Source organism: Mycteria americana, chromosome 1 (genome assembly GCF_035582795.1).
Source record: "Mycteria americana isolate JAX WOST 10 ecotype Jacksonville Zoo and Gardens chromosome 1, USCA_MyAme_1.0, whole genome shotgun sequence".
Lineage (NCBI taxonomy): Eukaryota > Metazoa > Chordata > Aves > Ciconiiformes > Ciconiidae > Mycteria > Mycteria americana.
In genome coordinates, this window is record NC_134365.1 from 69378025 (window position 1) to 69400446 (window position 22422).

The window sequence follows — 22422 nt, forward strand, 5'->3', positions numbered from 1 at the left end:
GCTGTCAGCAAACATCTGTGAACCGCCTGGGCACGATAGGCCTAATCCTCCTCTTGTGTTGGCTCACGCTGAGTCTGGGTGTCTACAGCTGTGCTGTTTATCAGTTACTTGACTCAAGATACATGTTTTGCAGTGCCTTGTAGGAGAGCCAGCTCCAGTAAATGACCTGTGACAGCCTGAGGGCTCAGGATGAATTTTTTTTTTTTTTAAATGCAAAGCAAATTCAAGGATCGTGAAGAATGCCGGCATCAGATTACACATGAATTACGCTAAAAAAAGCTGCCACATTTGAATATGACTTGGGTTTATTCTGTTTTCAGAAAGCAGAGTGATATTTAAAAGTTGCCTGCGCAGGCTGAAATTGTACGTCCTACCTCTTCTGCATGTAGTTGTGGCCGTGCTTTGCCCTCTCCCAGGAATCACTTGCTTTGCTAAGAGTGAACTTGTCCTCAGTATGGATTAAAGTGCTGCAATCAAGGTGAATGTCTAAGGCCATTGCCTAACTTTTTAAGGAGCTGGAAATAAATTAAGCGTATGATTAGGATGGAGGAGCTGAGTTTGGTTTAGTTAAAGCTATTAGAGGCTTCCCTGCAAAACTGAGTTTGTTCCCCCCCCCGCCTCCTGTGTGGTATCAAGCAGTTTGTTTGAACCAAACTCTCCTGCTGGTCAGTGCTTCTATATTTGTCTGGAGCGCCCAAGCCAAAGTTCTCCAGGCTGATTTCCAGGAGTGCTGAGCACTGATCCGCTTTGATTGAAGTTTCCTGAAAAGATCAGCTCCCTGGAGAAGATGTGTGTTAATTCCTAGGTCTATATGGTCTTTATGAAGAAGGCCGCGAGCTCACGGCAACATCGAGCACGTCACACCTGATCATCTTCAGCTATTTTAACGATGAGCAACGTAGGAAAAACGCAGGAGGAAACCTTCTGCCCTGCATCACCAGGGCAGCGCTGAGTTCAGCCGCTGCGAGAGGAAGGACTGTGGCATAACTGGTCCCTTGTTCACCGTCTTGTTCGCCGTCGGGAAGGTAGGCTCCTTGGGGAGGGGTGGCAGGACGCGAGCCTGGCGCTCCCACGCCTGCGCAAGGGGATGGTTTGCCTGCTCGGTCTTAATTCTGGCATTTCCAGGAGCTTCACCTTTGCCCCTCTCTTCTCTAGTAAAATTCACGTTCTGAACTCTGAACAACAGAGCCATTACTGTTTCTGAGCTGAGAGCTGTTTGCACTGGCGATTCACGATGATCTTGCTTATTAGCAGCTTCATCTCTGTAGTGGTACAACTGGGCACAGAGGCTCTTCACAGTTGGCAGAAAAACCGAACCGGTCTAGTTGTAAACGAGATGGGAAAATCATGTGCCTGGCTGGGTTCCCAGAGCAACGATGCATTTCCATAACGGATGTATATGACACCCAAACCTGCTCCAGTAGCTATCTTTTATTTTCGTCTCTAAGCGTGCCGAACCTGTGCATATGGTTTGAGGTTTGCCTTAGCGCTGGCTGGAGCCGAGCTCCCCTAGTCATTCTCTGCAGCCAGCAGAGAACGAAGTCGTCATTCTCTGCAGCCAACACCAGCTCCCCATCCGCTTGCAACAGGAGCAGCCTGGGCCGTGGGGCAGCAGCCGGGGCCGTGGGGCGGCAGCTGCTGCTGGGAAGGAGAAATGGGAAGCCATCCCTCCCGGGAGGCAGCAGCCGCTGCCACCACCTCCCTGGCTGCGGTGGCCAGCCCAGGGCTCTGCCCTGGCTCTGGCCCAGCTCCCCCCGTATTGCTGCCCACAGGGGCAGCCGGGCTGGGTTTGCTGCCTTTGCCAGGGAGCCTCCTGCCAGTTTTGAAAGTGATGCTGTGTCCCTCAGAGCTGGGCAGGAGGGGGGTGACAGCAGGCTCCAGCCCCGGCTGCCGGGGGGGCTGGCTGCGTGGCGCTGAAGAAAGCCACTGCTGGCTGAAATTTAGACAAGCAAACGCAGCTTGGGTTTTCGGCTAGCACGTAACACGGCATCGGTGTACTCGCGCTCGCCAGCGTGGGGGTTCCTTGTCCCTGTCCCTGCTGCCCGTGAGAGGCCAGCCCCTGGTGCGACAGCTGGGGGGTGGCAGGGCCTCCGGGAAGGCTGGCAGCCTCCTGCTGCCGTCCCCACAGCCTTTCCTCGAGGAGGGCTGAGGAAGCACCCGCGTGCATCCCTGTGCGACGCACGCACCGCTCGCAACGCCGGCAGGAAGGACAGCAGTGGCTGCCCGGCCCCGGTGGAGCCAAACGGGGGTGTACTGGTGTGCTGACGGGGCTCGGTGCGCAGCCTTCTCCCGCCGCCGGCTGGGGCCTGCTCGGGGAAAGGCGGGGTGCCGGGGCGCCCAAAACGTGAGGCGGCAGCAGCAGCAGCAGCAAGCAAAGCAGGAAGAGCTGATGTAATTTCCTGCGGGGCCCACGAGGGATTTACTGAAGAAACGTGGTTGGTGGCATTCAAGTGGGGCTATTACAGTTTGCGTCATGCGCTGATGACGAGCTGCGTTGCTGCGGCTGATGTCACGGGAGGTAATGACAGCGGCGTTGGCTGGCTGAGAGACAGAAGGCGTAAAGGCTCCTTTCAGGTGCAGGCAGAGGTGGCGTAAGGGCCCCTGCAGCTGGGGCAGGGCAGGGGAACAGCCCCCGCCAAGGGATGGGGGAGCTCCCCCGCGTCCAGGGGGGACGGGAGCAGCAACCCCCTCCAGCCAGGGTCCAGCCGGCGACAGAGGCACTCAGCACACAGGAGTCTGACATTCCTTCCCCACTCGCTTTTGAAAAATTGCTTTGTGCAAAAGCAAGTGCCACATTTGGCTGCCTTCAGCCCCCCCCCTCCCCTTCAAGGAGGGGCCTGTGAGAGCACGGGGTTTCTGTGCAGGAAGTACCAGTGGGCTTCGTCAGCAGAAAAAGCATCCTGGAAAATACTCCGAGGAGCTCGAGTTTGAGAGGTACGCATAAAACCAAGCAAGACTGTGGTACTGGTCCTTCGCGGTGGCAGAGAAGGGCACCCCCTCCTTAACCTGCTTGAAGCATGCGGCTCCTCGCCGTGACCGCTGCCATCCCCAGCCCGCGATGTGCCAGGCTCTTGCTAAGTATAAGTCGACTCAGGCCAGCCTGCTGAAAAGCTGCTGCTTTTGTGCCCGCTCCCAATTGCAAACAGCTGCTGTAAATCCAGGGCTGATTTTCCTGCTGTTTTACAGGATGAAGTCATCCCCGTCTGGTCATACTCGAAGGTGTAGTCATCTGTCTGCTCCGTCCCAAGGCATGAGTCAAGGGAGGGCACGCGGACACGATGCTGTGCGAGGTGTGTGTCCCTGCCCGCGGCTCGGTGCCCTCGGTGCCCACCACAGCGTTTGGGGGGACAGGGTTACTTCAGCCTGCAGTGGGGTGTTTCTGAAGCCTGTAAGGAGTGTAACAGAAGAGACTTCAGGTCCCTTCCCAGCTCCCTCTCCACCTGCCTGGGAGGAAACCTGCTGCAGGTTTAGGGCTTGTGAAGCCCCCGATTTGTGCGGCGGCCAGAGGTGGTCGGGTGGATCTGACGAACACCCCTCACTGCAGAGCACTGCTTGTGACTTTTCTCCCATCGACTCTTGCCTTAACAGAATGAACGCCAATGCCTACAGTTTGCATGCTTACAGGGGTGGACGGGATCTTGCAGGAGGTACAGCTGTGATTTATAGTGCCGTATCAGGATGGCAGCGGGACGCTGCTCTGTTGGAAGTGAGAGATGGCTCCTCTCACAGCTTCTCTGCTGCTGGTCGGATCCTCCGGCCTCAGATCTCTGTTTGCTTTTGCTGACCTATTTTCATCTGCTGTGCCCAGCACATGGCTGAAGACATAGGGAGCCGGAGCAGCTGCTCTTCCCAGGGATTTTTCTCTTGCTGTAGGGCCGTGAGCCGCTATCTTTGCCAGGCAAGCAGAGCAGGCAGTGGAATTTGCTTAACCCGATGTTGGAGACAAGAAACAGGTAGGTGTGCTTGGGGTCTGCTTTGCTGGAAAAAAAAAAAAAAGGGCAAGCCATACCTGCGACCAGCTCATCCCACTGTGGATCAGCAGCACCATGGGAAGAAAAGGGCTGTGTTTGCTTCCTAATAAATGGCCAAGAGAAACCTCACGTACAGAAGCAGGAGCTTCTCTCATAAAACCGTGTGCTGCAGCATGGGCCTGGGAGCCGCTGTGGCCAAGCACACCCCCTGGGGTTTCAAGGGCAGCTGTGCGGGGGGCCCGGGGAGACTCCCCTCCTCCTCGCTCCCCGCAGCAAGCCCAGCCGTCCCAGCTCCAGCAGCGGGTCTGTAAATCACACCTCCTCCCCAGGCAGCAGGGAGTCCCCCGCAGAGGGGTACCTGGCACCGCCCAAACGCTGGAGCTTCCCAGAGACACTGGGGTGTCCTCCGTCCCCCTGCGCAGGACGTGGGCAAGGGGGGATGCCCAGGATATCCCTGGCGAGCAATGAGCGCAGGTGTGGGGGCACTCTCTGAAGCACAGCGGGAGCAGGTGGTGCAGCCCAGCGAGGGGCGTGAGGAGACGTCTGCCCGCACGGACCTGCAGCCAGAGGCTGGGGAGCTCTGCCACAGGAGCGGGGCACCCCCAGAGCAGGCTCGGCTCAGGTGGCGGGGGGCTGTGGGGTCACGCCTTACCCTCGCCCCCTCGCAGGGGCCACTCTCCTCTGGAGACACACCAGAGCATCTCCCGACTATCAGTTGCCGTCCGGTTTCACGCCGCAATCCCCAGCTCAAGCCCTGCAGCGTGGGTGGGAGGGGAGCTGTTTGCTGCGGGGGGCACTCGGGGAGCAGCTGGTGAGCGCTGGAGGAGGCAGCACGGGCTGGCAGGATGGGATGTGATCTGCGGGACCGAGGCCACACAGGCTGAGGCAAGTGCTTGGCATCCGCTGCCAGCCCCACAGGGCCCCCCCCCCCCCGAACCGGCCAGCTGGGCCCCCAGCCCAGCTCTTGCTGCCTGGCAGGTGCCCGGGGAGGCCCCGGCACGGAGGCCCCGGCAGCTCCAGGAACGGCTCCTTTTGCTTTGGCGGGGTGCACCCCAGCGCCGGCTGCACGGAGGCAGACATCCATCCTGCTCTCACTGCAGCAGCTCGACGCTGCGGTGCGCAAACGGTGCGAGTGGCTCTGCAGCCCAGTTCCCAGCGTGTGCTCGGGTTTTAAGTCAGGACAAACCTTCACCCTTATTTTTTTGGCTTAAGAAATAATCCACTTCTCACCCCTGCCCTATTGCCTCCAGTTACAACCTATGCACAAACTTGCTGAAGCAACTTAGCTGGCTATAATTCACATCTTCACTCTTTCAGTGCAGGTCTCTACGGGACCATGTTTGTTGCGGATTAATGCACCTGAAATGAAAGATGGTGCGTATGCGGCAGGGCAATGTGTATTTATATATCTTTTTTAAGCTGAGTGGAGATGGGACTGCTAATCCTTTCTGACAGGGAGGTCACCCTTGAGAGCAGTGCCCCGGGAGGGCAGGCACTGAGGGCAGGCGCAGGGAGCTGGGGGAGCTGTGCCGGCTGGCGGGGGATGCCCTGAGCCGGTGGCTCCTCTCTCTGTGAGTGGCTCCCGAGCTCCTTGGCCTTGACAGAAGTCCCCTTTTCCCTCCACGCTGCCTTCATCTTCCTTGGCTGCTTTTGGCTCTGATAAGGTCACTGCATCTGAAGCCTGGAAACCATCTCCACCTCCAGATTTACTTCCAGTACCACAGTTGTTCCTCTCCTCTTTGCTATTAACACAGCCTCTGACAAGGCAAAACCCACCACAGCAGGAGCTGTACCATCCCGAAAGGTCCCCATCAGGACCTGGTTGTGAGCAGTACTGTCCCCTTAGTTTCGGGTGACACTGGTGGCAGGAGGGGCAGCATCCGTACTGTCCCTAGCACACCCGGTATGCGTTTGCGGGCTCCTGCTCGTGCGGGGAAGGGGACAGCCCTGCTGTGAGGATAAAGCCCTTTCCCATAAAACTGCCCTTTGCAGGAGCTGCACGTGGGTCTAACCCCGGTGGCGGGGGCTGCGGGAGCGGGTGGCTTGGTGAGCTCGGTGCGGAGCCCCGCAGCTCCACGCGGCCAGCCCGCGCAGAGGGCAGCATCGCAGGCAGCACTGCTTGTCGGGCAGCGAGCGAGGAGGCTGCGGGTGCTTGCCCTGCGGGTGCAGGAGGTGACAGCTCGGTGTGACGAGCCACACAGCTCTCAGGGGGCCCAGAGGGGTGCAGGGGGCTCCCAAATTGGCCCACCTGGCAGAGGAGGCCAGGGCAAGGCACTGCCTTGCTGGCCTGCTAGCCTGCTCCCTTGGTGCCACCACGTCGTACCTACAGGTGCTGGAGTGGCTACACACGGGGATGCTGCGGAGCTCAAGGTGAGACCCCGTTTCCTTCTGTAGCCATCGGCTGTGGCATCCCTACCCTGGCATGTACCCCACCGGTGCTGGGACCCCCCACCCTGCCTTAGAGGTGACCAGAGAGCCGTGGGCTGTGTGGTGCAGCCGCTGGTTCACAGCGCCCGCTACGTGGCCAGAGACTCATCTTCCTGTAGCTCTGGTAAAAACAACAGTGCAGCGACCAGGAGCACTCCTTGGCGTCCCCATGAGTTGCGGCACATCTCTGATGGCCAGGCCACCACAGCTCTGTTTGCAGTCCCTCCACCCACACCCTGTCCCCGCAGGTTCGGCGGGGAGAGGGGTTTCTGGGATGTAGTGTAGGGCTGCGATTAGCACCAAACATGACATGCTGAAGCTTAGGTATCTATTTAAAATATGCCATATATTTGTTTTTAACGAGATGGTATGGAGCAGTTCATACAAAAAAGAAGGAAAGAGGGGTGCTCCCCACCCATCGTCCATAAAGCTCTGTGAGAAATGGCCCATGCCCACCAGCCAGGAACACCAGGCTCAGGGCAGGGGGCTGCTCGCCCTGGAACAACCAAGGGCAGCTTTGATGAGCAGGGCAGTGCTGCTCCGAGGGGAAAAGTGCCCGTTTCTTAGCTGCTTCTGCAGTGAAACTAGCAGGCAGCGGGGAACATACCCCCTCTTTGGTGGGTCATACATAAACCCTTCCTAGAGGTAAGTCCACATCTAGACAAGAACCTGGATGCTGTGCTAGCAGTGTTAGGAGGGGGTCTCCTTGGCAGAGCTGGTGTAGCTGCAGCTAAGTAGTGAAGCCGTGCTACTTCCCATCGTCTGGTTGCGTGTTACATCGGTGCAGTTCAGGTTAGGCGCCATGTCCTGGCCCTGGGATCCTGGTTGAGGACCACCCCCAAGGCCCCCAAGATGCTGCCTCCCTGCTGGGAACCACTGAGGGCCCTGTTCTGGCAGGGCTGTGCCTGGGCTGCTCTGATCCCGGGTGCTCAAAATCCCAGCGGCTCCCACCAAAGGACAGGCAGACAGCATCCCCGCCCGTCCTGCTTTCCTAAGGCCAGATCTGCCTCACCGAGCCCTCTGCCTCCTGGGGCCAACTGTCCCAAAGTGGCCCCGAGGGAGGCAAGGTGATGGTGAAATCCAAGCCGTGCCAATGACCTCGGCCGTCCTGGGAGCTGATGGCCGGGAGGAGCAGCTCAGTAGGTGGTGTGCCGGGAGCCGACCCTGCCGGTCCTCGCACAGGCCTTTTGCTGCAGGCTTTCGAGGAGGGAGCAGCTTCCACCATCGGCACCACGCTGGACCTTGTGCTGAAGGATGCAGGATGTGCTGTGCCGTGTCATTATCAGCTCATGTCCTCGAGGAGTCGCAGCGGGCGTCCCAGAACGGCCTGTGCCCCCACCTCCTCCCCTCCCACCGCTCCAGCCAGCGGCAGCCCTGTCCTCCGGGGTCTCTCCCGCGTAAGGCGCGTTGCAGGCAGCATCACCGTTGCAGGCAGCGTCACCGTGGCAGGCAGCGTCACCACAGGAGCAGCGCCAAGGGCAGGAGGAGCAGCGTCGGCGAGATGGAGACCTCGGCAGCACCACCGCAATCTTGGGCATTTTCCTGGGAGATGGGAGAGAAGGCGTCAGCTTGCTTACTGCCAGGGTGGCCGCTGGCAGAGGGAAGGGAGCCCGCCCCTCACCTTTGCCTGCGGCCAGCAGGATCACCAGGGGCAAAGGAAGGGACTGGTTTGATGCCCGTGGGCCATGGTGGCCACCTGCGAGCTAGGAAGCCGCTTGCTTCCTCGGCTTTCGCCATACTCTGCCCCACGCCCTGAAACCCATCCCTCAGCCTCGGAGGTTGCAGCAGGAGCGGCTCGTGCCTGCACATCCCTCCTGCAGCTCCTTCCAGAGTCTCCTGCCCACGAGCAGGCCACTGTGCCTGCTCCTGGCCCCACGGGGCAGGGACAGGCAGCTGGGCTGCCTCCCACGCTGTGCGAAGGTGCCCGGGCCACGCTCCTGCCAGCCCAGCAGGCGGGAGAGCTGCCTGCTGCTGCACCGAGCCCCGGTCACAAGGGCAGGTTACAGGAATCGGGGCTCTCCCAGCAGGTGAACCCCCAAAGAAACCCAGCAACCCTGTGATGTCTGATCTCAAGCCCGTCCCAGCATGACCCTGCTAGGGTCTCCTGCTAGGAAGCCCCTTGGGGAGTCACACGGCTGTGTCTGGGTCCAGCCAGCGGGCTGGGCACGTGATACACACAACGCAGGGGTGCAAGAGGAGACGCGTGCTTGGGCACAGGCGTGCCCATGGTGAAACCCAGCCGCGTTCTCTCCCTCCCTCCCCGTGCTGCCCTGGGGTACCTCAGGGTGAAACGCATGGCACGTGTCCGGCCGCCGCCTCAGCTTCTGGGACCGCATTCGTTCACACTTCACTGAAGCGTTATGTGCGAGGCTGTTAAGGACGCTGGCAGTGGCAGGCAAGGAAAAGGGCGGTGAGCACCGCACAGACCCCCGGGGCCCTGATGCAAGTCGTCTAGGTGTAACTGCACAGCCTGGGAGACAGAGCGGGGAGGACAAGGGAAGGGCAAGGTCACCCTGCACGGGCTGGAGACATCTCCAAGCGCCAGAAGGTGGCAAGGAACGACAGGCAGCTGAAAGTGGCCACAATGCATGGAGAGGGCTCAGCTTCACGGTGACAAGCTGCACCACGTCACCGCCCTTACGAGGAGCGAGGGATGAGGACCCAGCAGGGATGGGTTACAGAAGCACCTGGGAGCAGTGTCGGGGAGCCAGCCGAGCGGTGCCCACCCCACCACTGACCCTTTCTCCTGGCCTGTCCCACCTTCACCCTCGTACAGTGCCTCTGACAGCCTGGCCGGTGGAGGCTGGCTTCCTCTTGGGGGCTGGAGGGCAGGACTGTTACCTCCTCTCCACCACAATGCAACCCTGCCTGCTCTGTGCCTCTCTCCCTGGCTTCCCACGGGTCAGGCCATGCCCTCCACCCCCATGGCAATTGTCGTGGGAGCAGGTTTTCCACCCTAGCAAACATGGAGACGAAAGGGCCTGTGGAGCTGTGCATCCCTGCTGTGCATGGAAGGATATATTTGACCTCCTTCACATCCAGCAGGACGGGTGGGAAGATGCTGCAGTCGCAGGCGGCATCTGTGACGAGGAGCAGGAGGTTACTGCTGGCGATCTGCTGCGCCACAAACATCCTGCGAAGAAAAGAGCGGGCGGGAGAAAGCACATCCCTCCCATTGCAAAGCCAGAGTAGCTGCCCCGGCACCACCTGGCCCACAGCAAAGAAATCCAGAGAAAACAGATTATTGGAAACGGGATGTCAGCAGGAAGCAGGAGAGACACAGCGAGCAGCCGTGCGCACCGGGGACGTACACCTTTTTGGCCTCCGGAAGCTCTGAACCGGCTCAGATTTACAACTCCACGCTAGGCACAAAAGCCAAAATCAAACCGAAAACCCACCCAACCAACCAAAAATACCAACCAACGACCAAAGCCCAACACAAGCCCTCTCCAAAGTGGCAGCATGTCACAGCAGATGACACTTGAGAAGGCCTGGTTTCATCCAGAGGTGTGCCAATGCCATTCAACATATATTTATGCATGTGTTTACACAACGCAAGGCTGTATGTACTATGCAGTCCTGCGAGGGGCAGAGTTTTGCTAAATTCCTTGTTACTGGAGTGAGAAATGGAGGATCCCAGTAGCACCGCACATTACGTTGGTGTGATGGGACTGACCAACTGGTGCGTGGTCTTGCCTACTGCCACAAAAAACATGCAGCTTCACTTTGCAGCCACAAGTTTGCCTGTCTCTTCCCCTCCCCGTTGGGCAAGCAGACTACAGAAAGGTCCGGTTACGAGCCCAGGCGCGTGCCAGCAAGGCTGTGTCCAGATGCAAGCGTTTGCCCGAGGACGTGCACGCGAGGGCTTGCAGAAGCACCGCTGCCTGGTTGTGCAGGCGGCGAGGGCTCGTGTGGGCAGCGCAGGATGGGGGCAGGCAGGCGTTTCAGCTGCGTGCAGGGTTTTGTGCGTGAGTGCGTGCGCACGTGCACGCGCGTGGGCAGCTCAGCCACGTTGCCGTGCTCACGAGGCCGCGTGCGCCTGTGACCGTGGGTTTGCACACCGGCACGTGCACGTCTGCCGCACCCCTGGGCGAGCGCGGGTGTGGCGGGGGTGCGTGTCCGAGCGTACGCACGCCGGTGTCACCGCAAGGCGCTGTGCGTGTCTGGGCATCTCACCAGCCTGCGCCATCCCCCCGCCCCATGCCTTGCAGGCATTGCCTGCCCTCTGCCAGCGCGGAGGCTGCAGCCAGCCGAAGCAAGGCTGAGCTGCCCACGCTGCCGTTCTCCACTGCCTGCTGGCAGGCTGTGCTGCCGCCGGGCACCCTACAGCCCTGGCAAGGAGCCTGCAGGCTGGGCTGGGGCCGCTGGGCGCAGGGAAGGCCAGGGACGGTGGGCTTGGCGTGCCTGCACTGGTGGCAGGGCTGCAACGCTGCGGCTGGTACGTGGCTCTGCGTGCTCCCGGTCCTGCTAACCACCTCTCGGCCGAGGGAGAGGGCTTCTGGATTAGAAATACAGGCTTGTGGCGGTGTGCCCACTGCACGGACCAACCTGACTGCAACTGGAGGACGGCCCTGTCTCCCTGGTTATTCACCACCTAGTCTTTCCGCCTTCTAGCCTCCAGGGATTTCTGTATTCACTTTTAGAGGTGTTGAATGTCACACACTGCAGCGCACCATTTCATTAGTATTCCTGGCTGATGACTGCTCTGGGAGCTTTGACAAGCAGATTTTTAACCCACGCACAAATTCTGTAACCAAGAGAGAGGTGCCCCATGCACCAATCCGCAAGCCAACTTTTTGCCCAGGATGGAGCACCCAGCCTATCCTCACTCCACTGGGAACCACCTGGGCTTGCGAAACGTGATGGGGAAAGCCTGCACGCCCCAGTGGGCCACTGTCTAATGCTCCACAGAGCCCGTGTCGGGGCACGTGTCTCTCCCGAACGTGAAAGTGATGTGCCCAGTATCCAGAGGCTGCAATCCAGTCCTGCGCCTGTAACTACAGAGCTGAGCAGAACTCGGGGGCTGCTGCTGATGGAGCTGACAAGGTGCTGCCTCCCCCCCTTATACCATAAGGCAGTGACTCAAGAGGGCTGGGCAGCAGGAGACACAGTGTTTGGGCTCATCACCCTGAGATCATTCAACCCCGTCCCTACTTCCCACCACCCGGGGGGTTGCTGTAACCACCACAGTACAAAATACCCATGGCGGAAACCTCTGCCAACTTTCCCAGGGTGGGTGGGTGGGTGCTGGGTTCCATCAAGGAGGGGTCAGCCCCAGGCTGTGTCAGTGGCAGAAACCTCTGCAGCAACAGCCCAAGGCACAACCAGGTCAGTTTGGGGCATGCAGCTCCTCTGCAGAGCTCCTACCCAGAGCTTATTGCACCTACACAATACCTTGTTGTCACCAAATCTGCAATCGCTTCTTCTAAAACAATGTTTGGCAAGGCCTGGTTTTCCTAAAGTCATGCTGAGTAGCGCAGGCTGTTTTTCTGACCTTTAAGTCTTTCCTGCAGTTGGTCCAAGGCTGAAGTCACACTAGGTAGGATTTTGGTGTTTTTTTTTTTTTTTTTTAAGAGTGATTCCAGTCAGATCTGTTTGGACACCTCATGTTAGGAAAAGCTGGACCAGTGGAAATTCATTCTTCTGTCACCTTTCCGCATGTGATTGCTGATGGCACTATGCAACCGCTGAAAATGGCCTCTTTTCACAATGACTTTTCTGTTATTTTGGACTGTTAATTCTCTTAAAATGAAAATGGAAAATAAAAAAGTGGACCTGTGTTTTCATTTCTTTCAGTTTAACACTTTTTCTTTATCCCCCTCCCTGCTTTTTTTTTTTTTTTGTAGAAAAACAGAAAAGAGGGAAAAATATAAAAAGAAACAGGAAAGCCGAAAGCACTGCAAAAAGGAAAATTTTCTAAGGTGAAAACTTTTGCCAGAAACGTGAAAAAACAGAAGAGGTTCCTTTCTGAAATCTGTGGAATGGAAAGATACATACCTATTTAAATGCTCTTTCCCTCATTCTACAGCCACCTCTGCTTATTAACAGAAGTTTTAATTTTTTTTTTCTCTTTTACCGATAAGTTGTAACTTGGTCATTTCACCTCCTCGTTGTCCAGCATGGCTGTTTAGCTCTGCTCTGTGTCCAGAGCTGTGGATGCGGCGGTGGCCACGCGGTGGGCACAGCGGCAGGCGACTCTTCTCAAGTCACTGCCATCACCGGTGGGCTCCGTGATGAGGCTCGCGTGCTGTCACAACCTGGGGATAGGTGCACAAGGCCCCAAATGAAAGGGAAGCTGCAATCCTTACTTTTGGCAATCTCCGCACTCAATCAGCCCGTTGGTCTCCTTGATGGCCGGCTCGTACACAAAAACGGGGTACTCGGTGTCGCAGGGCTGCAAGGTGTCGTGCTTCTTGTGCTTGTGAGCTGCGATGGTAAGGAGACAAGGTGAGAAGTGAAGGGCAGAGGATCACATCGGAGCGGTCTGCACTGAGATGGAAGCATTTAAGACTAGCGATGTAGGTTGGAGCAGCAGCCCTGCGTCCCCCTCCCCGCCCCCCGGCAGTGGCCAAGAGCGGGTGCCTACCAGAGAAGAAGGGGAAGGAGATGCTGCAGAAAGCAGCCAGGCAGTGATCCCTGGTCCCACTAGGTGGTGTGGGAAAACCGGCCTATGTGAGAAATGTGCCCAATATTCCCACTCGCCTCCCTGAAGCAAGCCTGGACCCTGCCCTGCTGAAGACACAGCCGTGGGGCCGCAGTGGCCACGGCACCCCAGGGACCCCGCGGCCAGCTACGCAGGAGCATTCGGGCACTAGCACCCCGTGTTCAAAGGAGGTGGGGGCTCTACCGAACCAGCAGCGTCAATAAAGTCCCTCCCGCCTAATCCAGCCCTGGTTCACGCACTTTTTTTAAACATTCAAAGCTGCGACTGGGCTGGTCCTCAGTGCCCGTGCTGCGGGATCTGCCCCTACAGGGACCCTCTGTGTCTGTGGTGGGGTTCTCCGTCAACCGCTGATCCTTCCTGAGCCCTCTGACATTTCAGAGCGAGCCCACAGGAGGCAATTTGAGGGGGCGAATACGTGTCACATAAAAAAGAAAACACTGCCAGCAAAGAGATCTGGCCTGAGACCACAGGGACGCGGATGACGGCTCTCGAGGACCAGCAGAGACCCAGCTGACGCGTGGCGCTGGCTCCTGGAGGGAGCCATCCGCCGCAGAGGTAGGGAGCAGCTGCTCCATCGCTCATCAGTCACACTCTGTGGGACTCCCAAACTAATTTGGGGATGAGGGGGAGCTGAACCGCCTTACTGAGCCTCCCTCGAGAAGCAAGGGCAGCCTTTCTAGGAGTTGGGCAAAGGCTGCCTTGCCTGAAACTACTGCCTTGGGCCCTTCTGGCAATTATTTTCTGCAGTTGGAGGTAGCAAAGCCAGTGCCTGCCTCTGTAAGACACAGGGGAATGTCGACGGTGGAAAAGCGAGGCTTTGTTGCTAGGGGAGAGGTGGTTGCGGCTCAGCCAACAACAAGTATGAGAAATGGTTTCTACAGCAGCTTTGGGTCTGAGCACAAAAGACTCGCTCCGCAGCCCTCCGCCCACACAGCGGCTGCCGGCAGCCCTGCCGGGGGGGACGGACAGAGAAGAGAGTCCTTCCGATGTGGAGGACAACCAGCTTATCCCTTGCAGCAGCGGCACTGAAGATTTATAGAAAAATGCAGCAACATGGGTTTTAATCAGTAAATGTATGGTAGGAAGGCACCAAGAGGGCATCCATGATCCTGATGGGTAATTTGCATCACTGTACAACCCTCACTGAGAGCTACGGTCTCCTCTCCCCTAACGCTGCCGGAGCACACAGAAAGAGGCAGGCACCACCCCGCAGAGCTTGCTGTCTAAACAATGTGGATTACGTGAGAGAGAGAAAAGCCGCATGATTTTCTCTGATTTTTCTCTCCTCCACGGTGATCCAGCGACACAAGACATCCATTTAAGAGCCAGGAGCTGCAGCCCAATCTCCCCTGTAATGCCTTCCCAGGTGAATATGACGGGTACTCAAACACCTCCCTGCAGTCCAGAGCCCCCCGTAGTTGTGCCTCGTGCTTTTCTTCTTAACTCTCTAAAAATGTCACGCACGAGGCAGCCTCCTACTTAAATCCTCCCAGACGGTGGGACCCACCTTTTGGTATCACGGTTACGTTCATTTTGCACAGATCCAAAAGCACACAGGGCTTGATTTCAGCATGATGCCTTGTTCTGTATTCACCCTGGATTCACACTAAATTAATCAACTGAACTCGTCGTTTCAGGGTCCGGCAGCAACTCTGCCGCCAGCCAGGAGCTGCCTGCCTGTGCTCCGTCACCATTCGCCATAACCTCTGTGCAAACCCCACACTGCAGAAGCACGGAAAAGCCTCTCCCATTTTTGCTAATGGAGAATGCCTCTGACTGGTACCTGTCACGGCGACGAACAGTCCCGAGGACATTCGGGATGAGCAGTAGAAGACCCTATTACTGGGGTGAATTTCAAAGGCTTAGACATTTCTGATGAAACACCCAGAATATCCCCATTTATGCTGAAAGGAGAGAAGCTGCAAACGCTTTCCAGCTCAGACCAGCTCCAGCGCTGGCAACTGTATTCTGGCCAGTGAAATCCCTGATGGACTAAAGGAGCGTGAGGAACGGAGTGGAAGCCCTTTCCTTCAGCCTTAATTCACTGTACTAGTGGCTGGGAAAACAGCTCCAAACTCTGAAACAGGCGGCCAGACTGTCGTAGTCTGGGCCAGGGACAGACCTTCTCAGGGACACGCTTTGTGGCAAGACCATGCATTGGTCCCTCAGCAATGAACTGTCACAGTCCCGTTGTGTTACCCCCGGATTTGCAGCACTGAGTGACCAGTGCTGTCACCGCAGCACAGCTGCTGGCGATGGACCGTGCTTGCTCAGAAGAACATCTGTGATGACCACAAAGGTGACCTGATAAAGTTGTGGCACAACTGCTTGCAAGAATTTAGCGTATGGCTCATGTCAGGAGTGGCAAAGGGTCCTGACATAGCACAGACTTCATCCAGGTCCTCATTTTTCCCCCGTCCCTGGCAAAGAATGACATTCTCTACTAGCTCCAGGTTCCTGATATAGTGTCGTCAAAGTGGATGGAGTTAAAGCCATATAAAAACCAGTGGTGTGAAGAATGGGGTGCAGGGAGGGGGTGAATCAGACCATCAGCTTGGAAGATACAGGATGGAAGGAGATTTGAGGCCTGTCAGCCTCAGCCAGCGTTGAACCAGGGCCATTGTGCTGGACTCGGGCTTGGAGAACTGGGCCTCAAGGGGAAAGGCAACTAAAGAGCCTGCGCGATCCACGCCCAGGATAAAGCTGCACCCTGTGCCAGTGCCGACCAGCACTGCTTGCTGGCCTGACCCACACGGGCAAGAGCTGTACCTCAGCTCTGGACGCAGGACCAGAGAGGCAACACTTAAGCAGCAATCCCGGGCCAAACTGCGCCGTGGTGGCACTCACGGGAGCAGCCCGTGCATCTGGAGGTAAGCGGTGGGAAGTGCAGCGGGTTTAGTCCCTTCAGGGGCACTTTTGCAGTGCAGTATGGGCTAAGTCACGAACAGAAGTTGCGTTTCTGTTTGGAGTCTTTCATGAACATCTGCAATTTGACTTGCTCTGGGTTAACCTCATCACGTGCACCAAGCTGTATTTTTAAACTGTGCTAAATTGGCACAAGTCCCCCGCACAGACCATCTTAAATCAGTTTCTTGGCACAGGCTAAATGAAAAGAAGCCACTTTCAAATCTCCTAACTTCTGCACAGAGACAAGACCTATGACAGAGATTATGCTTAAGCCTACCGCCACTTAATTTGCTTGGAAGCAACGCAGCCGCAGCAGTATTGAGAAGTTCAGAGGAGCCCAGTAGCGTGTACCTCATCAGCAAAACGCTTGGGCTGAGCCTCTGCACGCACATGCTGGACATCAAAACGTTATCAGCGCTCTGAGAGTCTGGTGGCCAGGGATTAGTAAACAGTCAGAGGAGCTGATAACAAATTGCAAACTTTATAGCAAAGAGTGAGTTAATTCCAAGCTGTCGTTGCTACCATCTGCACTTCCAGAAAGACTTTGTCAGACATTTGGCAACCAATCCTTCTGAGTAGCAAAGGCAGCCGCTGCGCCTTGTTATGAACTATACAGCCCAGATTGTGAACGCTTTCCCACCAGCAGAAATCATGGATAACTGCACCCAAATCAGTGGATTTACTCTGGGACACGAGACAAAATCTGCCGCTTAAGTTACAAACACAAACCACAGAATTTAATCAATTATCTTGTAAAATATCCTCGGTGTACATTACCGTGCAGTTAAAAAGAAAGTTTTCTGAGCTACAGAATACTAGAAATAGTCCTTTCTAGGCTGCATGCCTTGGCTGGAAGTATTTTTGGCTTAATGAAAGGCTTTCAAACCTGTGGTGATGTCCATAAAAGCAGAAGCCCTTACAAACACAGAGAGGAATGAGATGCTGAGAGCAGTGAAAAAATCTGTGGAAGCAAATATGTCTTCTCACCACCTCTGAAAAGCAGATTTGCATGATGAGTGCAGTCTGAATACATCATGCCCATATTCCAACGGCAAGTCTCACCTTCCCAGAAAGCAAGAGAACTTGGGAAGCAGAAACAGGCTCAGTGCTGCAGAGCCAGAGGTGCACAGTCAGGCATTAGATCCCCGACCATTAATTCCTCTGCACATATCCCTGAATAAATGTGTGCTCAGTTTCTCTCTCACATACTTTTTGCATACACCAGCCTTGGCACGCAGTCAAGAAAACGTTAACATCTCTGGCAAAAATCTACAGCCCCTTCTTAACAACATGTGCAATCCATTTCTTCCAGCCCCAGTAGTATTCTTCCACCCCGCTTCTCCCCCCGACACACGGACACTCATTTTTTTCATCGGTAGTCACCCTCTCTTTCTCTTCCTCTTCTTCATACAGTAGGACACATTCCAACTGTCTCTATTTCTCTATCTCTGTCTCACACATACGTCTTGCTGGGCAGAGAGCAAATCGGTGAATACAAGCTAGATATGGAAGCAGGGAGATAGAAACTCAGCCACAGTCTGGACTCTGTCTGGAGGGATTTCTAACTAGTCTGTAGGAGTGGATTATGAGCTAGAGCATATACTTTATCAGCTGAACTGCTTGTAAGTAATTCTGCATTATCTTGGAGCTGGGCTGGGATTCATAAGGAGCTAAGCCATGGGGTGTGGAAAAGAAGACTTAAGTTGCCTCTTAATAACTGAAGTCGACGAGACCTGTACAGTTTTTCCTTTGAGAAGGCACGGGTTGGTCTTTAGTTTTGGTGTAACGGCTGAAAAGAACAGGGCAGCTGGGAACCACAGTGCCTTAAGGACATGCCCTGGTACACAGGCTACAGGCCCATCTATGCCATAGTAACAAGTGATGGTTTTGTCTGTGCCTGCAGCCGCTGGGGAGGCTGGCGTGTTCCTTCTTTTATTGACTTCTCAGTAACAGACCTTCAATCACCAGCTCGGCCAGCTAAATGAGCAACAGCATCGCTTGCTTCTTTGCAGCGCAGGGAAGTTGAGCCAGGCACTGCCTTGTCCCTGTCACACCTTTCTGCAAGTTCCCCATTGTCCAAAAGGTGGAAAAAAGTCTTTCCTAGCCTGGGATTTCTAGCTAAATCCTCCTCTTTTCACTGCTAAGTGGTTCTACTTACAGTGGTGGAAGACAGCCTTGGCTGGAAAAGTCGCATGACACACACAGACACACAGTGAAGATGGAGCCACGTGACAGTTTCGCATGATGGCAGCACAGCGAAGAGATGAATTTGCACACAGCAGCCATGGAGGTGATGCAGGAGAGAGATGAAGAAAGCACAAAAGGAAATGGCCATGAGCAGGGCAGCAGCGAGAACCTTCCTCCCTTTTTCTCACATCTCCTCAAGGAAAGACTAAATCAAACTGCAGCCATTTAGCATCCACAGCAGCTCCCTGCAGGAACACCAGGTTTGTCTGTCCTCCAGAAAGAGCAGTCCCTCCTGCATTGCCACAGGTACTGCACTTGCTCCTCTGACTCTTCCCCACCGATTTCTGCGTGGGGCCACTCCCGTTATCCTGATGTGTGCTAAGCAGCAGCCAGGGCCACACAGAGGATACCTGCAACTCCTACCACCCTCTCTGGCGATCCTTTTTGGAGGAGGTGAGCGGGACCTAAACAGTACCCAGACATTGGGCTGGTTCTCTGACTAAAGGAAATTTTGCTTTCTAAAAACGGCTGTTTCCCCATTACACCAGGAGAGTTCAGTGCAGAAGTGCCAGCCCCACAGTTAGCAGGGAAGGTACCACTGTCTCCACTAAAAGCACCAGTAGCGCTGAATAATTAGTGAGGCTGTAATAAAGGCACCTAGGTGGCTGCGCAGAGCACTTCGGGTCACCTCAGGACCATTAACATCCCCCCTGCCTGTGGGGCAGGGATGGGACTGCAGAGACTCCCGGGATGTTTTTAGCAGGCAGCACTGCAGCTGCAGGGCAGGTCACTGGATTTCAACCCAGATGTACGCTTCTGCTGCACTCAGCTGCTGTGCAATACCGTGTGCCATCACCTTCTCTCTTCCAGAGAGGGTCCAGTGGGCAAATGAAGACCCTCCATGTGTTATTGAACCTTACAGATTTCTGGCTAGCTTCCTGGGACGCCTGCTAGGCTCTGGAGAGCCTGCTGCGCCAGCCCTGCTCTGTCCTGTAGCCCACCTTCAGGAAAGACTGGAAGGGAGTCCTTCCAACTGAAGGGCTTTGCAGCTGACGGTCTCTCTCATCCGACTGCACGTAGGGTGGGGGTCCTTGGAAAGAAGAGCCTCCCCCACCCCAGCAGCTACCCTGAAGAAAGCAAGCAGCGTGCTCTGAGCCGTACACACCTCACCCTGACTGCCCTGGTGCTGTGGCAGCCTGAAATGGGGGCGGGAGTCGGGGGAGATGGGGCGACGGTGGGACCTGGAAGCTGGATTCCAGGGTCCATGGAGGGAGAGGTGGCGGGGCAGATGGTGGGCTCCTCACATGAGGCCAGGCTTCCCTGTACAGCTTCTTCTGCCACCAGCGGCTGTAACACTCACGTGCTATGGGGCAGCTGGACTTTTGTGTACTCACCATCTGCCAAGTTGTCTGAGTGCCAGAAGCTACTGATGTTAAACTCCAAAAGGAAGCTGTCAAAAGAGCAAGAACAGAGGATGCTTTTTCAGCAGCCTGGAAGGATGCAGGTGTCAGGGAGATGGCCCCATCGCCTGGCGAGTATCAGTTCTAAAATGTTTACTATGAATTTGCTGGCAGTGGAAGTCTGAGGTTTTTTTTTTTTTAATTTTTTTTTTCTTTCCTCTCCACCTGATGAGAGCGTAGCTCTGTATCATGGGATCTGTACCGTGGAATAACTGAATAGGCTTTTACCTGCACTGGGGGCCTTGCCAGTGAAGGAAGGACTGAGTACGGCAGCACCCGAGGCCGGGAGGGGATTCAGTCACCATGAGACCCACCTGAGGAGCAGGCGCGGGTGGCCATCAGGGAGCCCGTACACTGGCTACACGGAGGTAGCTGCACATCACGTTGAATTATTCTGAATTACGCTCAAGCCCTAGGAGCTGGATCTTTTCCACGCTTTGCCTTTGGCACACCCAGCAAGCTGAGCAGCAGCGCTTTCATGCTAATTTGAACTTGAACTCCGATTCCGCCCAGCAGTTTGAGGTGAGCCCGAATCTGGAGCTTGATTCATGGCCTCCCCTCTCTCCTCCCTTGCCTGTCACTCAGACGTGAGCTCCCTGGCTTCCTTCCTTCAGCCTTCGCCCCCCACGAAGCAAAGGCGCGCATTCGCTCATCACGGGCAAAGGAGACAGGCAAGAGGACTTCGCATCAAGGATCTGCACGGGGCCCCGGGAGACCCAAGTCCTATTTCTGACTCCGCCACTTTGTACTGAGTGACTTCAGGTAAATCCCAGACCCGCTCCGAGCCTCTGCCTCTCAAAATGGGAATAGTAATAGCTTTCGGTCTCCCAGGAGCAAGGCGCTGAGCTGAATGTCAGGAGAAGGCTGAGAGCAATGCCCTACGCGGGGGCCTCCGCTTGCAGCTTTCTCAGCTCTCGTCCCCGTTGGTCTGAGCCTCCCAAACACCCCCATCATTTGGTACTCACATGAGGAAATCACTTATCAGCCATTTCACTGCAGCTAGAAAGGCATAAATTGGCTGGAGAACAAAAGAAGAGATGAGAAATACCATAAGGACCTGGTCAGAGTTTAAAATTGTTATGCAGGACCCCACGTTTCAGACCAATTCCCTCCACTGATCAGAGCTCTTGAAGACAGGCTGGAAATTCAAGGTCTGAGCATCACTGGAAAATGTTCAAAATACATCAAAAGCCAGCAGAGCTGCCTTGCTACTAATAATATCTTCTCACCCCCTCCCCGTCAGGGTCAGGGAGTTTATCGCAAATGTATGAAGGACTTTGAAGATGTAATTGCTTGATGATTTCTCTCCAGTATGGACGACCTTGAGAGCTCAGAGCAGAAGAGAAACACAGCTAAATGGGACACCACCAGTTTAGGATGCTTTTATATTCTGATAGCAAGTGGTGTTTCTGGGACAAGCGACAGCATTGCCCAGGATTTAGTATTATCTGCCATTGATTGATTATGCTTAACTGTGCTTTCATCCAGCTTTTCCTCAAGATGGCATGACTTCTATCATCTTCCTGCTTTTCAGCTACAAATTGGAAATCCAGCATTGTCCCAGGGACAATTCATCTGCAGAGGATCCTGCTGCTTCTTTTCTTCATGGTAACCATGTCTAATTTTCATCTCTCCCTCTCATAATCATGCCCGTATCCTCAAACCCAAAACAGATGCGGCAGTCACAGGACACAAGATAAGGTTCCGTTACTGCTAACTGGCTTATCTTCAACCAAAATAAGTCAGCAAATAGTAAAATGTATAGATGGTTGGGAATTTGACTGATTTTTCCTCTGAACGATGCACATGAAAAATGGACTTTTCTTGATTTCTTCCTTTTCAAGGGTTTTGCTAAGAGGGGAAAGGGAGAGATGAAGGCTGAATGCTCACCTTTTTAGTCTCTTCCCAATTCACCTGGTTTTTGGCAGCTCGTATTTTGTGACATTTCTTTCAGTAATCAAAATTCTCGAGGATATGCTCAAGCAAATATTTTCACTGCAATCACAATATTTTATCTATCCAGCTTAAGTATAGCTATTGCCAAAACTGCTATATTGTTAAAAATGTAACACATTATTAAAAAGTAATATTTTGTTGAAAATTCTTTTACTGGAAAAAAATGACCACGTCATTGTGTAGGATGTACTTCCAGCACCCCACATTTTAAAGTATCAAAAACCCGATTATAACAGCAATAAACACATCCCTGTTTAGGGTTGCTTCAACTAGTTTGAAGTGGCCTGAGTGTTGAGTTATTACTTAGTTCTGCCTTAGTTCGAGGCCAGGTTAGGAAGGTAGAGTGGGATGAGATTATTAGCTTGTATCGGACTAAAGAGAGGTTGCATTTGGGTACTGGCAAAACTATTCACTCTGACAGCTTGTTCCCTGGGCTGTCGGCATTTCTCGGCAGCTTTAACCCCTCTCTCTGTTGCTCCAAGCCCACTGACGCTTCCCTGAGAGGCTGACAGCTTTCTCCCAGATGCTCTGTTCCCTGACCATGCAACTCTCCTTTCTGAGCTGCTGAGTAAAACCATGCCCTGTAAAAGCACTTCTGTTCATTTCAGCTGCAAGCTGGTTCTTCAGCTTTTAGGAGAAGCCTGGCATAGTCTAGTTCCTGTCCTCTCCCTGGTCCTTCCGATTTTCAGTGAGATCCTATATGCCAATAGAGAGCCAAATTGGAAACCACTGTCAGTGGCCATCACTGCCTCAGAAATCTGCCTTAGGTGAGTTTGGACATTGCTGTCACTTGAAAGCAAACAGCTACTGAGCTCTTCTGGGGACCGTGCTACGTCAAGGTGTTGGAGGC

General features: G+C 55.0%; 2 protein-coding genes, 1 long non-coding RNA gene and 1 pseudogene across 3 annotated transcripts in view; 2 read left to right on the top strand and 2 right to left on the bottom strand.

The window, feature by feature from the left end:
* Positions 1-921: 921 nt before the first annotated feature.
* LOC142411146 (uncharacterized) lies at positions 922-21494 on the top strand. The gene is made up of 4 exons (XR_012776129.1): positions 922-1025; positions 12517-12845; positions 14700-15932; positions 18130-21494. It is a non-coding gene; the product is annotated as an uncharacterized LOC142411146 (long non-coding RNA).
* Positions 6742-12818, bottom strand: LOC142411142 (voltage-dependent calcium channel subunit alpha-2/delta-4-like). The gene is made up of 4 exons (XM_075504516.1): positions 12707-12818; positions 9414-9531; positions 8678-8755; positions 6742-7940 (listed from the first exon to the last, which is right to left on the bottom strand). The coding sequence occupies exons 2-4, from the start codon at positions 9528-9530 to the stop codon at positions 7854-7856; spliced, it is 282 nt and encodes a 93-aa protein (XP_075360631.1). The 5' UTR covers position 9531; positions 12707-12818; the 3' UTR covers positions 6742-7853.
* LOC142411134 (voltage-dependent calcium channel subunit alpha-2/delta-4-like) overlaps positions 12703-22422 on the bottom strand; it is a 125508-nt gene continuing 115788 nt past the window's right edge. The window contains exons 33-35 of the mRNA XM_075504488.1: positions 20582-20634; positions 19551-19606; positions 12703-12824 (exon numbers count right to left, since the gene is read on the bottom strand). Of these exons, the coding sequence (XP_075360603.1) occupies positions 12703-12824; positions 19551-19606; positions 20582-20634 (231 nt within the window). The remainder of the gene's footprint in view (positions 12825-19550; positions 19607-20581; positions 20635-22422) is intronic.
* Positions 16360-18133, top strand: LOC142404521 (uncharacterized; annotated as a pseudogene).